Source organism: Tasmannia lanceolata, unplaced genomic scaffold (assembly GCF_043159265.1).
Source record: "Tasmannia lanceolata isolate RefF3 unplaced genomic scaffold, GAP_Taslan_0.1 ptg000002l, whole genome shotgun sequence".
NCBI lineage: Eukaryota > Viridiplantae > Streptophyta > Magnoliopsida > Canellales > Winteraceae > Tasmannia > Tasmannia lanceolata.
The window spans coordinates 52,029,624-52,045,483 of NW_027518679.1; the positions used below are offsets into that span (position 1 = coordinate 52,029,624).

The 15,860-nt window shown below is 37.5% G+C and overlaps 1 protein-coding gene across 1 annotated transcript; it reads right to left on the reverse strand.

The window, feature by feature from the left end:
• Positions 1-8,059: 8,059 nt before the first annotated feature.
• Positions 8,060-9,529, reverse strand: LOC143886724 (C2H2-like zinc finger protein). Its single transcript, XM_077390831.1, has one exon. The coding sequence runs from the start codon at positions 9,371-9,373 to the stop codon at positions 8,483-8,485; it is 891 nt and encodes a 296-aa protein (XP_077246946.1). The 5' UTR covers positions 9,374-9,529; the 3' UTR covers positions 8,060-8,482.
• Positions 9,530-15,860: the final 6,331 nt, after the last annotated feature.

A 15,860-nucleotide genomic window follows, 5' to 3' on the forward strand; every position in this document is an offset into this window, starting at 1 on the left:
TGGCAACGATAAGAATTCTTCTTGCTTTGGTTTCTATTGAGAAGTATGTTGTGCATCAAATGGATGTAAAAAACGGCTTTCCTTAATGGAGACCTCACAGAGGAAATCTATATGAACCAACCTGAAGGGTTTATCATGGAAGGTTTCGAGAACAAAGTTTGTAAGTTACACAAATCTTTATATGGTCTTAAACAAGCACCTAAATTGTGGCATCAAAAATTTGACAAGGTAGTAAAGAGCTTTGATTTTCAGACCAGTTACTCAGATAAATGCCTTTACTTTCGTTCTGTGTCGAATAAGGTTGCGATTATTTGCTTGTATGTAGACGATATGTTTATTCTTGGTTCCAATCTCTCTGTAGTGAGTGACGTGAAAATCACTTTGGCTCAAGAATTCGACATGAAAGATCTTGGTGTGGTTGACACCATTCTTGGTATGAAAGTAAGTTTTGAAAGGCAAGGGATTACTCTTTGCCAAGCCCATTATATTGAAAAACTACTTTCTACATGGGGATACAGTGAGTGTAAACCGATTGAGACACCATTTGATTATACCAAGAAGTTGATCTCTAATGAGGAGACAGTGTGCATCAGTTAGATTATTCTAAACTGATTGGTAGTCTCATGTATGCTATGAGTTGTACTAGACCAGACATAGCATTTACAGTTGGCATGTTGAGTCGTTTCACTAGTAATCCTGGCCATGAGCACTGGGATGCCCTTATGAGGCTGATGAGATACCTTAAGGGTACTCAAGTATATGCTCTATGTTATAATGGCCATCCTCCTATCCTGGAAGGGTATTCTGATGCCTCATGGGGCTCAGAATTAGGAGACAGTACATCTACCAGTGGATATGTTTTCACACTGGGTGGAGCCGCTGTTCCATGGAAGTCAAAGAGACAGACTTGTATTGCTCTGTCATCCAAGACTGTGTAGACGTGTCTTAACCTACATTCATATTATTTTGAATTTTTTGAATCTCCCTATCTTGGCCAAGATAAGCACTTGATATGTTTCAATGATGTTTACAGTTGTCTTTATGTCATTCCACATTTGATGACATGTCCTTCTTGGGAAAGGTTGTTTCATTCCAAACTTGATGATACAGCTTAACTCAATTTGGATATGATGCCTGTAACATTCCAAATGGAAACATGGAATGGTTCTTTGTAAAAGAAACTGTTTGGGTCTTGTTCTTGATTAAAACTTGACATTGATGCTTATTGATATTGATATTTGTTTTTTCAGCCATTATAAAATTGTACTAAGTTCTACTGGTAAAACTAGATACTTTTAGTAAAATACACAAATAATTAGATTCATTTTTAATGAAATTCATATTTGGTAATTTACAGGAATTGGCGAAAATGGAGGAGATTGCCTCTATTTGGATCTTGATGAGGATGACTTATTTGATGAGTGAATCCTTATAGAGCAGTGAGAACTATTATTTTCTTTTCAATTGATTAAATAGTTCACCTACATATGAAACTGCTTATGTTTGAGTTTAGATTATTTCTAAAACTCTTGGTTATTCTTTAAAGTATTTTTGTTTTCAGTTGGATTACAAATCTTTATTGATATGGTGATATGGATGATTCAATAATTTTGTTTGGACATCACATTAACTATCTATTGGATTGTGCTATATATAGAACATAGGAGGAGATTGTTGGGTATATAATATAACCCATGTATATTCTAATATAAGCCCAATAAGATAATGGACCGGTGTAGTGGGCCTATTTGGGCTAGAACCCACTAACCTATTAAAACCCTAGTGTATCTCTATATATAGGGGCTAGAGGCAACAAACTTGATATTCCAAATTAGATACATTGGGTGTAATGCTTCAAGCAACCTCTTGCTTGACCTAATACTCTAACAGTGGAAAATGCGTAAAGTTATGTGTTTCAATTCCATTTTGCTTTAAATATATAGGGAGATGATTTTTTTGAGGACCCCCCCCCCCCCAAACATGAATTGTGGGCAGACGTTTAACGCTTTTTGATGCCAAATCACATTAAAAGGGCGGTGCATAATCCTATAGTGGGGAGGGGTTGAAAAAATCATTACCCTAAACATAATTAAGATACTTCTTTTGTTTAGTCAGTTGAGAGAACAATCCAAGCATCCCATAATGAAATTATTTGCTCTCCCAAAACCTTTCCGATACTGTTCCTCTGAAGATGGATTCTCACAAGCAATTCATATAATATGCTCAACATGAGAGCACACACGACTATAGAAAGGATCACACGAATGAGACAGGAAAATTTTGAGTTTAGAACAGTATGGGATAAAAATGTGGTAAAAATGGTCAGGTTAACGAAAACACAAAAAAGTAAGTTTGTACATTTAAAATTAGTAAATGATATTAGCACAACCATATTTTGATATTTTCACAAACCATCTTGTCTTTTGTCATCAAGAAGCTGTCAAAAGGTTATTACATTTTCCAAAAAGCTCGCACAAGCCAATTAAAGAAGATAAAAACAGCTTGGTTTGTGCAGATAAAAACAGCTTGGTTTGTGCAAATATCAAAATACGGTTGTGTTGGTGACATTTTCTTTAAAATTTTACATTTTCAAAAGGAAAAGACTTCTAAAACGGGATTTCGTTTGGGAAATAAAGACAGGGCTTTATTTGCATTTCTTGGGGATACGAGCTCATTTCCTTGTCTTTTGGGCATGTATCATGTCATTGGATTTCTTCTTTATCTTCGGAACGAAATCCCATCTTGCGGGCAGCCCTCTTTACAAAATATAGAAAGGGTAAAGTTGGAAAGTTGGCCAACAAAATGGATTTACTACATTTTAAATGTTTTCCTAAGAAACATAGTTTTTTTTTTTTTTTTTCTTTTTTTCGAGTAAAAGTTTTAGGCAGAGCGTTAAACAGCGAACCTACAAAACGTGTTTTTTTTTTTTTTTTTTTTTGGGATTTGCTAGGTCCATCGCAAAAGGCTTTTCGCGGCTGGTCTATCGCACGCTAGCAATTCCCCTTTTTTTTTTCTGGAGTAGAAGTTTAAAATGAAGTTTTCCTAACTAGAGCATACGCAGAAAAGCCCTCGAAGAAGATGGAATCGTTCAATAAAAATAATTAAAAGGAGATTGATTCTCTAACTTCCCTTTAATCCAAAATTCCTAATTTCATCATCACTTGTCATAATAGTGGCCCCGTATGTAGTCATCGTCAACTCTCAACAAGAACCCACCAGTGGGGTCACGGTTTTCTTCCTCCAAACCTTTGATTTCGGACAGTTAAACCCAGTTTATTTGTCCTCTCTACTTAAGGTATGCTATTATTATCTGTGTTTTATAACCTTTGTCATCTTCAATATTGTTAGTTAGCCTTAAATGCAACTAGTTATATGTAAGGGTCACTACTAATTTGAGGTTATGGGGTCAATTTTCATTTGGTAGGTGGTGAGTCCAAAACCTATTTTGGGTCCAATAATCATCTTGGATAGTACATAGGGAGTTAATGGCTCGAACCCTTGAGGTTAAGGGTTTATTCCTTATAAAAAAAGAGGAGTAAAAGAGAAGAAAAAAAAAAACAAACCCCAACTTCCTAATCAACACTGTGGGGCACCGGTAAGTGAGGTTCCTTCCACTATGTTCAATTTGGCAGGCTAATTTCATGACCTATCTCAATATAATAATATCAGAATACTCCTACTACTATCCATGTAACATGTCATATTCTATTTATGTGAAAATTTCCAAAGGTCCCCATCTAGAAACAGAATCCTGACCTCTTCTTCCTTTGGTAGTAGAGTTGTAGATAGAGAGGAATCCCCCATTACAATCACTTCACACCGAATTCTCGGTGTAAGCGAATTTAACACCCGTTTGAACTTAGATATGAGGGTCATAATGTGGGAGAAGACTGAGAACACTAGGGAGACTCACACCAAGAATTCGGTGTATGGAATTCCCTCGTGGCACATGTGATAGTGGCTAGTGATATGTGTGGTAGGGGACTGGGGGGGGGGGGGGGGGGGGGGGGACGAAATCATGGTGTTTGTAGCGTGAATCAAAAGTTGTTTCTATATAGTTTAAAAATTGATAAAATACAAGCATGATAGTGTTAGAGTAAGTTTTGATTTGTCTATATTAGACAGATTGATCACCTCTCTTCTCTAATTGAGACGAAACTGCCATTGATTCCTGATTATTCTTAGGATGCATTTGGATTGTCGGAATCAGGTAGTGGAATCGATATCCTAGTTTGATTTTGGTTCAAATGATGAACGGAATCAAGGAACTGAAATGGAATTGAGGAGGAATTAAAAAGGGGGGAAATGCTGGAATCTATTTCCCACCCAAGAGGTGGTATTATGATTCCAGCCCCAGTTGGAATGAAATTTTGTATTAACTTTTTTATTTTTTTCCATTCTATTTCCAAGGTAATCGGAATAGAAACCTATTCCAGCAATACAAACGCAGCCCTTCTCTTTCTATATTAACTCAAGTCGTTTTAACACTACATTTTGGGTGCCATTAAAAAACACTGTTTTGGTCTTTTGGGTAAGGGGGTGTGATTCGAGTCGATTTTTGGAAATTCGGGTTGAGCTTTAACCATAAAATAAGGTCGGGTTCGACTTCATTCCAATAAGGGAAGAGTGTCAACTACTCAACTTGAATACGAAGTTTCTCCACATTTTCATTTCAATTGGGTAAGGTTCCATCATTTATCCCATGCGTAGGATCATCAACGGTTTAGCTTTTCTCAGTAGAGCTATAAACAAATAAGACTTGATGGATCAAGGGCTTAGGATCATCTGATCAACGTGTTCTCAAAGGCAATTGGCCTGACTTATGGAGGTGTACATGTGGGGCTTCTGAAGAGAAAAATAGAGAGAAGCCACTCGTATTTGACTGACTCTTGCCTTTTGGATTTGGACGGTCTTTGTTTCTCTCAATTCTTTTAGAAGAATGTGGGGAGCACTGACCAGTTTCTTCTTCTTTTTCCTCAATACTCCAAAACAGAGACTGACTTTCACCGCCCCCATTAAAATAAGGGATTGTGATACTATGACTTGTTCTTAGTCATAACACCTCTAACTCGCCTTCCTCCATAAGTCCTTTTTGTTTTGGATTTTGAGACCAGATTGTGAGTCCAGAACTGATTATTTGACTTGAAGTGACTTTTCATTTTGAGTCCAATAATCAGTTTTAGACTCGCAATCGGTTTTGGACCCAATAAATTCTCAAAACCCAAAACTAAGATTCGAGCCTGATTATATTGACGAGCCAACGATCCACATTAAATCTAATTAATCGAATGACTAGGATATTGCGGGTCATGGACTGGATGGTGGGGCCACTAGATGAATGGACTTCTTCACCATACGTGTGAGTTGCATCTCTGCCACTGGGTGAGTCACAGGGTATACTATGAGTTACCGAGTTACACTGACCATGAAAGAAAGGGCAAGACCGAGACATGAAAAATGGTGTTTAGTTAACTACTAGATATTTTGTGATACTACTTTAAAACCCCCGGACGGTTTGATATTTATGTTATAAACAAGGGATTTGCTAGCATCCATCGCCAGAAGGCATTTCGAGGGTGGTCTGTTGCATCTGAGACCAGCCACCTCATCCGCGAAATGCCTTCTCCGATGGAAGCTACCAAATCCCTATAAACAATTAGTAGAAAGTCAGCCAAGGCTCACCTAAAATGGAAGACTTTAAAATGGACGGTGAAGATTAGGTGATCCACGATAGGGCATTTAAGCCCTTCAATCCAATGGGTCGTTGGATTAGTCGGTGGTTTTCAATTTTCATCATCAACACAGTAGGCCCCACTACCAAAATGAAGGGTCCTGATCATCTGATGTTCGATCTCAGCAAAGCTATCAAGAGAGAACAAAAAGTAGAACCAAAAAAGAGGAATGATTCCGTGTGTAGCTTTGGATGATGATAAATGCACCCCCTTCTTTTAACCATGGCCACCCCCATTTATTATTTTTATGACTATTTGTTAAGTTATAAATCCACCAGAAGGGGGTGGCCCAAGAAACTAAAGACGCGGATTTATCACTAGCCGTAACTTTTAACACCGAAAATTTGGTGTATAGACTGTACCACCAATCCGTCACGTAATAGTATAGTGGGCCCCACTAATTGAGCCATAACCATTTATAAGAAATTGCTTATGAAATGGAGATAGAAAAAATAAAGAAGAAATTCCTAAGCATTTATTTAGGACACAGTCAAGGGACCCAATTTGGATCCGGACACATCTATGTCCTTGTCACAGTCCATTTGAACAAACCTAACTAGGTTGGGTCTTACTTGAACGGGTCCAATGGTCCATGGATCTTACTATTTGTGTCTTATGTCACAATCCCATTAAGAATGAGCGTCTCTCAAAATGTCCTAAGCCCTACTATTGTTCTATACAATTAAATTAAACTTAAGGTTTATAGTTTTGGTATGAGATGTTATATGTAAAAAATGCCCACCATATATTTGAAGTAGAAAAAAGATAGGGAAATGTTATCAGCACTACTGTATTTTGATGAGGGCACTCCTCACTTTATTAAAAGTACGGTATGGCCCGCACCATAGGATGATCCAAACCATCCATAGATGGGCCACAGCCTAAATAAGTCGTGCCTCAAAAATCATTTTCATAGGTTGAACCTTACCCTTTGATCGGAATATTAGACGGTTGATCCTAACCCTCTTTAGATCGGAGGGTTAGGATCAACCTATGGAAATAATTTTTGGGGCACATCCTATTTAGGTTGTGGCCCATCTAATGGACGGTTTGGATCATCCTATGGTGCGGGCGATACAGTACTTTTAATGAAGTGAGGAGTGCCATTATCAAAATATTATCAAAATACAGTAGTGCTGATAACATTTCCCAAAAGATATAAAGGATATTTTTTGGACAATAGAAAAATATATTTACATCTCGAACACTCAGTCAGACTTTTTCGAGAATCTCTGGCTCTCATCCAACTAATTAAGAATTGTGTCTATTTCCCATTGAGACACACCAATAGACCCACATCATTGGGATGTATACAAGTCAATTAGAAAATGTTCAGAATAGGAGTGTATTTATCAAAGAAGGCACTGTAAATATCATCTCTAAAACTAAAAAAAATACTATTGACACTCCTTGTCGTAAGATAAAAATCCCTGAAAATATGGGTAATCATAACGGTAGGTAATTGGTATGTTTCAAATAAGATTTGAATTTCCCTATAAAACTAAATACTTCAAAATCAGTAAAAACTAAGGCCTTTTGGCCACCTTTCTCTTTCTTCATAAGATCATCAACGAGAGGAAAAATTACCCAATTAGAAATGAACACAGAGATAAAGTTTTGAACACTTCTTAGTGAAAAATGACAAAAGTCCAAACAGGGAAATTCACAGGCTAAAAAAAAAAAAAAGGGTATGAAAGGGATACATTTCATCTTTCACAGGAGCCTCAAAAAATAAGGGAAATGGTGCCCTCACTGGTCAAAACTGCTTTATGGCTTTATGACAGTTATGACCGTGATTTTCTGCGCATCCTAAATTGGTTTTGACCAATGAGGGCGCCCTTTTCCTGGTTTTTTGCAAGGGCTCCTGTGAGTCTAGCATTCCTCGAAAAAGAAATTCTAAAACTTACTGAAATTTCCCATTTCCAACAGTAAGTGAGCTAAAACTACAAGAGAGTTAAGTAAAAACAAAAAAGAGAAAAGAAAACATGTAGGTAGCAGAGAATTAGCTTCACCAACTGTACAGGAGTAGTGTGAGATGTCAAGTTCCAATTACCAAAAAAAAAAAAGCAACTGATACTAACACTACCATATTTTAATAACTGCACAAACACAGCTTCTGTTTTCCTTTTTAATTGACTTCTTATAGCTTTTTGGGAACTGTAATAACTTTTGACAGATGTTAATATAATAAAAGACAAGATGAGTTAGTGCAATTATCAAAACATGAGACTATATCAATATCTATATATCTAGACATACAAAAAAAGAAATAACATAGTTAGCTAAGAACAGAGCACAGAGCAAGCATCACAGAAATAAAGGAAAAATTAAATAAAAATCCCTCATTTCGTTTAGTGGATTCACTAATCAGTGCGTCACAGTAATTCACAGCACTTACCCAGAACAAATTCAAAGTAAAAAAGAGAATAAAAACTAAAAAGAAAAGAAACCGTAAAACAAAAGAATTACAGTCATCAAATAAAATAGACAAAGATGCATCAAATTAAGAAGAAGAATCTGTAAAAACAGAGTAACAAGCTACCCCAATTCCCATCAATCTAAAATGGCGGATCCCAGATTGGCAAAAAAGGTATTTACCTTGAATTGGAATCGATTCTGAACTGAATGCAGATGGAATTCCAAGTAAGCTTAACTTCGGAGTTCTGGTGCTAGTATGAAAAACTTCAGATGGGATCCGGTGCATTTGTGCTAGTATGGTCGCACCCTAAGTCGATATTAGTCCAGACTCATCACTTTGCGGGATCCACAAATTCAGGATCCGATACGACCGAAAACTCATCATCTTCTAATGGAGCAGGAAGGTTAAGATCTATAAAATTGTCGCGAAATTTGGCAGAAGAAGTAACAACAGTAGCAGGAACAGACACATGAGATCTCTTGTGCCCACCTAGAGCTTGCCCAGATGAAAAAACCCTAAAACAGATTGGGCATTCATGGATTCTTCCTTCATCATCCTCTTGAATTTTTGAGATCAAAGAAGAGGTGTTTTTGCAGCATCCGATCTTCTTATGACTCGCCCTATGTCCACCCAAGGCCTGATAAGATTTGAACACCTTTTTGCATGTCCCACACTGGTACTTGCTTCTTCTTCCTTTTGTTATAAATTTGAACTCACCCAACTCGTCCGAGTCATCCGATTCTCTCATCCAAATATCCCTTGACAGCATCATCAAACATAGAGCCACATCTTCCTCAGGCGTGGTGTCGGACACCGAGCTCACTGGCTCGAGCTCGGTGTCGGGCTCGGTCTTGGTCATTATCTGGTGAGTCGACTCAGCCGATTTACGATGCTTCTTTGATGGCCTTCGAAAGGGGTTTTTTGATGACTCGGTCTCGCTCTCTCTGTCTTGAACTACTGAATTAGCATCTATCGAGAAGAACTCGGGATCTACTAATCTGATGCTCTTTTTGGGGTTTTCTCTTAGACCATAGTATTGAGCTTTACCTTCTTCTTCTTGATCTTGCTCTTCTTCTTGTGAGGAAGATGGCCCGTTCTCGAGTTGGGTTTTTTGGGTATGGGGAGATGGTGAAAGGGTTCTTAAATGAGACCTCATATGACCTCCAAGAGCTCTGCCATTAGAGAAAGTTCTGAAGCAGAGTTTGCAAGTTCTTTTCTCCATTGAAGAACACAGAGGAGATTAAAAGAATCAAGCTATATTCTCTCTCTCTCTCTCTTTTTTTTTTGTTCTTTTCTTCTCTCCTTCTATAGGAAGTATGGAGAGAGTGGGAACTAAAAGGAGTAGGGCACAAGCATTGATCCACCAAAAGACACCCGCTCACCCCAAAAAGATTTATATAAAAAAAAGAAGATATTAATGGCGATTTATTTTAGTAATTAACCAAAAAACTTCCAAAAAAAAAAGAAAAAAAAGAGGCTTAAATAGAGGCAACATGCAAGGATTCTGTTTATTAAAAATATAGATTTTATTTTTGGGAAATGATATATTCACCCCCCATTTTTCCTTCGAAGTATGGTTGCAACTTGGGCTGGGTTTTTATCTGACCCGCAATTAAATAACATGGGTCGGGTTTAGAAATCATGGGTTTTGGTCAAGTCGGGTTTAATTTAAAAAAAAAAAAAAAAAACCCGAAACCTAACTTGACTCTTATAGGTGTGCTAAGAGTTTCTCAAATACAATGCCCCACTCTTCTTTTTTTTTTTTTTTTGAAGTTTATTGATGTAATTGTTTTTACTGAAGTGAAACCCCTCTCTAGTATATTAATCGTTTTTACTGGCTGTTCCAAGTGAAAAAAAGAAAAGAAAAAGGGGGGGCGAATCTATCATTTGCAGCAGAACCCTTTACTATGTACATCATATAAAACAGTGGGTCAACATGCTACTTGGCCCACCTAGATGAAAAAAAGGTCATCATCCTTTCTCTTTTCCCTTTAAAATGCAGATTAATTAGAATCTATCGGATCAAAAGGCAGCTGTGGGTATTTTGGGCTTTTTGTTCATTTTATAGGGGTATTTTCGGGATGTGAAAGTATCCACTTTCAATAAAAATTTCGTGGCTTGCTTGTACAAATCGAAAAAACTGCTAAGGTTGTTGCAACGACAGGGCACGAAGATAAAACCACGTGGATGCCAAAGCAGTTGCTTTTTTATTATTTATTTATTTTATTTTATTTTATTACTTTTTTTGCTCTTATCTTTGGGATTATTTAATCAGGGTTGGATCCGATTGAGGCCCACCCAAGCCCAGTCCGAGTTAACATTCCCTCAGCCCTAAACCCAACCCAAACCAAACCGAGTCTTGGGTCAGGGATGATCCTGCTTTTTTTTCAAATTGAGCCTGCTTGGATTCGGGTTAGCCTACGGCAAAAATAGGAGAATAGAAATCAGGTCGTGTTAGGTTCGGATTGAGCCCGACCCAAGTTACACTCCTATGGATTTTCACGCTCCAAATGAATAAGACAAAATTTGTTGAAATGTCCACTCGTGTAGCTGTTCTCTTATTCAAAAGTGTGCGAAATTGCCTAGTAAATCCCTTCTTATTATTATAAATAAATTGGAATTTGCTAGGCAATCACGTGAAAAGCCATTCTGTGGCTTACTTTTGCATGAGAATAGTCACATTAAGTGAATAAGACAAAATCTGCTGAAAAGTGAGCCTCCGTGACTGTTCTCTGATCGAAATCCCTTATTATTACTATTATAAATAGGGATTTGCTAGGCAATTTTGCAGAAAACCATTTCCCGGCTGACTTTTTCATGAAGAGAATAGCTGCCTCAGATAAATTAAGTGAATAATACAAAATCTGCGGAAAAGTGAGCCCAGATGGCTGTTCTCTTATGCAAAAATAAGTGCCAAATGGCTTTTCGCGAAATAGCCTAGCAAATCTCAAAAATAAATTCCGTGATTTTAAACTGATAAATCGACCTTCAAATATCTTAAATCAACCCCTTATGTGTCTTTCTCCTTTGGGTTAGAGAGGGAAAGAGAAGAGAAAGAAACATGGGGGGTAGATTTAAGGTATACGGGGGTCGATTTATCACTCCCCTTTTTTATAGGATCTTTGGAAATCGACTAAAGAAAAAAGATAATGACGGTGGAAATGGAAAAACGCACTGAGAGACGAGTTTTTCCATGGAATAAATGCCGTTTTGTTAGGAGTTAAGCCATGGACCGAGTCCACAGGCACATTTCATTTCCTTACACACGCTAGGTGCATCATGCATGCATAGCATACGTGCCAACATATGCACACGTGTTAACCCATATAAATTCAAGACTTCATGTCCCAGATGCACGTGTATGTTAGGTATTTCATGCATGTACTGAAAGGTGTGTATGATTTATATACGTAGGGGGGGTCAATGGACGGTATGGATCTCACAATTAAGTTTGATTAAAATGGAATTGGATACTATAATTTGGCACCTCATATAGGGTCTAAAATTTTATGAATTCATATTTATGATCTATAGACCTGCCAAGATCCTTTTAATAATTTTTATAGGCAAATGATATATTCGTCCCCCTTTCTTCACGGGGTTACTCCCTATTGCAGTGTAAAAAGGGGTGGTCATAGATGCACCAGAGTCAGAGTGGGTGGCCCGGGGAAGAAAAGGGGGTGAATTTTTAACTTCTTAGCAATATTTTTTTCCCTTGAAATTTTAGCTTATCAAGTGCTGAGAGAGGGTTAGGGAGGGTGGGAGATGAAGAGGGTTTTGATAGCATGACTGAGGAGAAGGTAAGAAAACAGGAAAAAAATAAAGGGCAGTGATAAATCGACTCCCCATGTGTCTATCTCTCTCCTCTTTCTCTCTCTAACCTAGAGGGGAGAGAAAGACACATGGGGAGTTGATTTATCAATTTGGGGAGTCGATTTATCACTCCCCAAAATAAATTGTATTTTGAGTAGACTTTTTCTTTTCAATAAACAGGGGGAAAGGTTATTTACATGACATAAATAGACCAGTGTTTCTCAAAAAATACATTTTATATAGTGTGGCTGTATAAGCCAGTATTTCTCAAAAAATATTGTACAACCCACTTCGGAGGATGATCCAAAACATTCATTTGTTGGGCCATAATGTAAATAGGTTGTGCCCCAGAAATCATTCCCATAGGATGATCCTTACCCTCAGATATATAGAAGTTTTCATCATGTGCAGTCGGCTAGGATCATCCTATGGAAATGATTTTTCGGGCACAGCCCCAACAAATGAACGGTTTCGATCATCCTACGAAGTGGGGCATACAGTACTTTCTGGAAAATACTGGACTATACAGCCACAAACCATATAAAATCTCGATTTCAAATGGTTGACATCTATTGATTAGAGTATGACATCTCACTATTGGATCATCTTGTTTATATATTAATCCGAAACTCCCAGAAGCCAAAAGTGACACATGATGACAGAAATTCAAGCCACATACTGAAGGAAAAAAGATAAATCATTAGGTTGTTTGGCATACCCCATGTGGCCATGAAAAAAAAAGTCTTTAACACTATGCAGGTCACATGTACATGATTGGCTTTATTGATATCACAGGCAACAACAAGTCCAGTTGGTACCCGCCTTAACTAGATGATCCTAGACCCTCAACCAATATTGGGGGCAGGTCTTCAGGGGCCTCTTAAGAAATGATAAACCATTGATTTAGGTAGATGTTACAAATGAAGCATTAGTGTGGCATGAGACCAAGACCAAGACCACACACACATGGGCGATGTGGGAACGGAGATCCAAGTATTGGGTCCTACAAAAACATTAGTCATAAATGTGTATATATTTTCATGGCATCAAGTTTGTGCGCATGGTGTACCCACACCACACCCCCTTGCATGCTATTTATTTTATTTTATTTGAAATAATAGAATTTTATTAACGAGATGAAGAGGGCCCACGACTGAGGAGGTCATGGGAGTAAAGAGTGCAGAAAGAGAATGAAGTAGAAAACAAGCATAGTTATCGACTCCTACTTGAGCAAGGCGATCGATCTCTGTAAGCCAACCTCTGGATGTGTTGGAACTAAACCGGATGGCCCTCCACTCTGTCCAAAATGAATCCAATAGGGCCAGAGAAAGCCCATGTGGTTGAACTGGAGTCGTCTCTAAGAAGGAATCCATTGTTGGCCGTGCCCATGTTGCCGAAGCTAAAACCGTCGAAGTTTAGCTTCAACCATAAAGGGCATTCACCACCTCAGGCTCCTTGCTTGCACAAATCTCCCTCCAACAACCCTCTTGTAACTTTTAAAACATAAATAGAGGGTAATGTAAAGAGATCAATTCCATTATTAACACAAGGGAGTGTTGGATATCATTTTCACACACTCACACAAAGAAAAGAAAAAAATAAAATGGCATAGAATGTTAGGGTTATTGTAAATTCAATTAATAATTTATGCTTGTAGGTAGTCTATTAGCTAGTTGTAGTATTCTTAAAAATAGTAGAGAGAAATTCTCATGGCTGGAATTTAATAGGGAAGATTCTAGTTCTAGTTCTAGAGAGAGAGTTGGACGACGACTTTTGCTTCTCCTTGTCCTTAACGTTGGAGGCAATAAGAATCGTTTCATCACATCTCTATCTCTCATTCATTTCCATTCTAACTTCTCTCCCTTCTTTATTCAAAAGTAAGGCATCTTCTAACAACAACAACTCTACCTAGCTCCCTTTTCATTTCAGCATTGAAAATAAAGGACAATCTTCCCGTTTTGACATCCATGTGTATTACACTGAGGTCATGGGTGCTAGATTATGAAAATAAAATATAAAGGATTCAATGATGGCTTAAAAATCTCTCACACAAGTGAACATATGGTCTTGATAATGATAAAGGTGAGGGGCGGAGCCAGAAATTTACACTTGGGTTGGGGGGCCAGACTAATTTATACTTGCCTGCATTGGTCATGGGGGCATGGCCACTAAACTACCTAAGCATGCATGACTGTACATGCACCTTTAATGGCATTTCACTGTCTTCAACCCAACAGAAGAAAAACAATCTTCTTTGAAGAAAATGAACCCTTAATCTACAAGAGAAAAACTGAAATTTTATTCCATTCAAGATCTCCTTTCTACATACACATATGTTTGAAAGAAATCTATAGCAATGGTCCTGCATCAACAATCAAAATAAGGAATTAAAGAAAATAAATTAATAAGTAGAAGAATACATATTCGAAATAAAGAAATTAATTCCAACTTGAAAAGGATTTTTCTAATTCTCCAAGTATTGTCTACCATTCATTCAATCAATCACGTGTTCTTTTCTTTATTCGGTGCCACACTAAAATAAATAAATCATTTTTGAAAGGAAGAGATGATCTTATGAAGCAGATCTTCGGTTATTAGAGGTCCCTTCCATCTCAAAAAATGCAAGATTGTTATCTCATGAGGGAAGCTCCATCTTTCAACCCCCTCGATAATATGGTAAGGCATTATTGTATTTTACAGGTGGAAGTCACCTTCAAATGATCCTAGACATTCAACTAGTGGGCCCTATCTTGTATCCGCAGTGGTTGAAAAATCACATTGATGGGAAGATCCTAACCATCTGATCAACATGATTTTCTTGCCATTAGAGATCTAATGTGGGGCCACTTGGAAAGCAATGTGCATGTTCCATGTGTACATGATCGGGCCTGTTGATCTGACTCTCAATCACAAGCCGTGTACCTCTCACTCCCACCTTGATTGGACCATCCTAGCGAGCTTAACTCATTTGGAGTTCTCCCATGAAAATCTAAACTGTTGATTTCTTGTATGTCTTTATTTTACGGATGGATGTCGGTTTGGAATAAGATCTGAACCATGGGGGCCATGTGTGCCATTTGGAAGAGATCGGAGATCAGATCATCGACCAAAAGTTGGCTTCATTTTTTATTTATTTTTTCCGAATGGTTCGATTCATTGTAGTTGATATAAAAGATATTCAAGAGCTGTACATTTGATCTTTTGAGACAAAACTTATTCAGATTTTTTATGAGCTGTGAAACTAAAATAAGTCCAATAAAATACTAAGATAGTTAAAAATAATTCGGAGCGATAAATTTGATTTTTAGCGACAAAACTTTTAAAAACGTTATTTTTCCAATATCGTTTTCTTCTCTCTTTGTTCATGAAGGAGAGAAGATACTCAAAAGTTTGTCGGAGCGAAACGCCAATTTTTATTCAATAATTCAAGGAAGTTTATTACAATGCTTTGATAACATATATTTATAAGAATAAGAAAATCTAAAAGCTAACTTCAAACGTAAGCAACTAATCTGAGCCGTTCATCCAAAGTAACTTAAATAAAAGCTAAAAACATGGCTAAAATATCCCTAAAAAGGAATCCCATAACTCCATTCATAAATTGCCAATAACTCTAACAAATCAAGTCCAGATTGCATCTTTCTAATGAGACTAAAATCAAGCCAAACAAATAAGATTTGAATGCCTTGCTGGCTGCAAATAAAATGACGAAAATAGAATTTGAAAATAAGAAATTGTTCAACAACGCCGTTCTTAGTAGCTTCACATGCATCAGCCACCATTTAGACTCATCTCTTACTTGCCCATTTGCTGGCCTGAACAAGATGAGCCAAATCATGACTATCCCTTGCCACATGTCACCCTATAATTGGGTGGTCGTTTTGGTCCCCATCAGG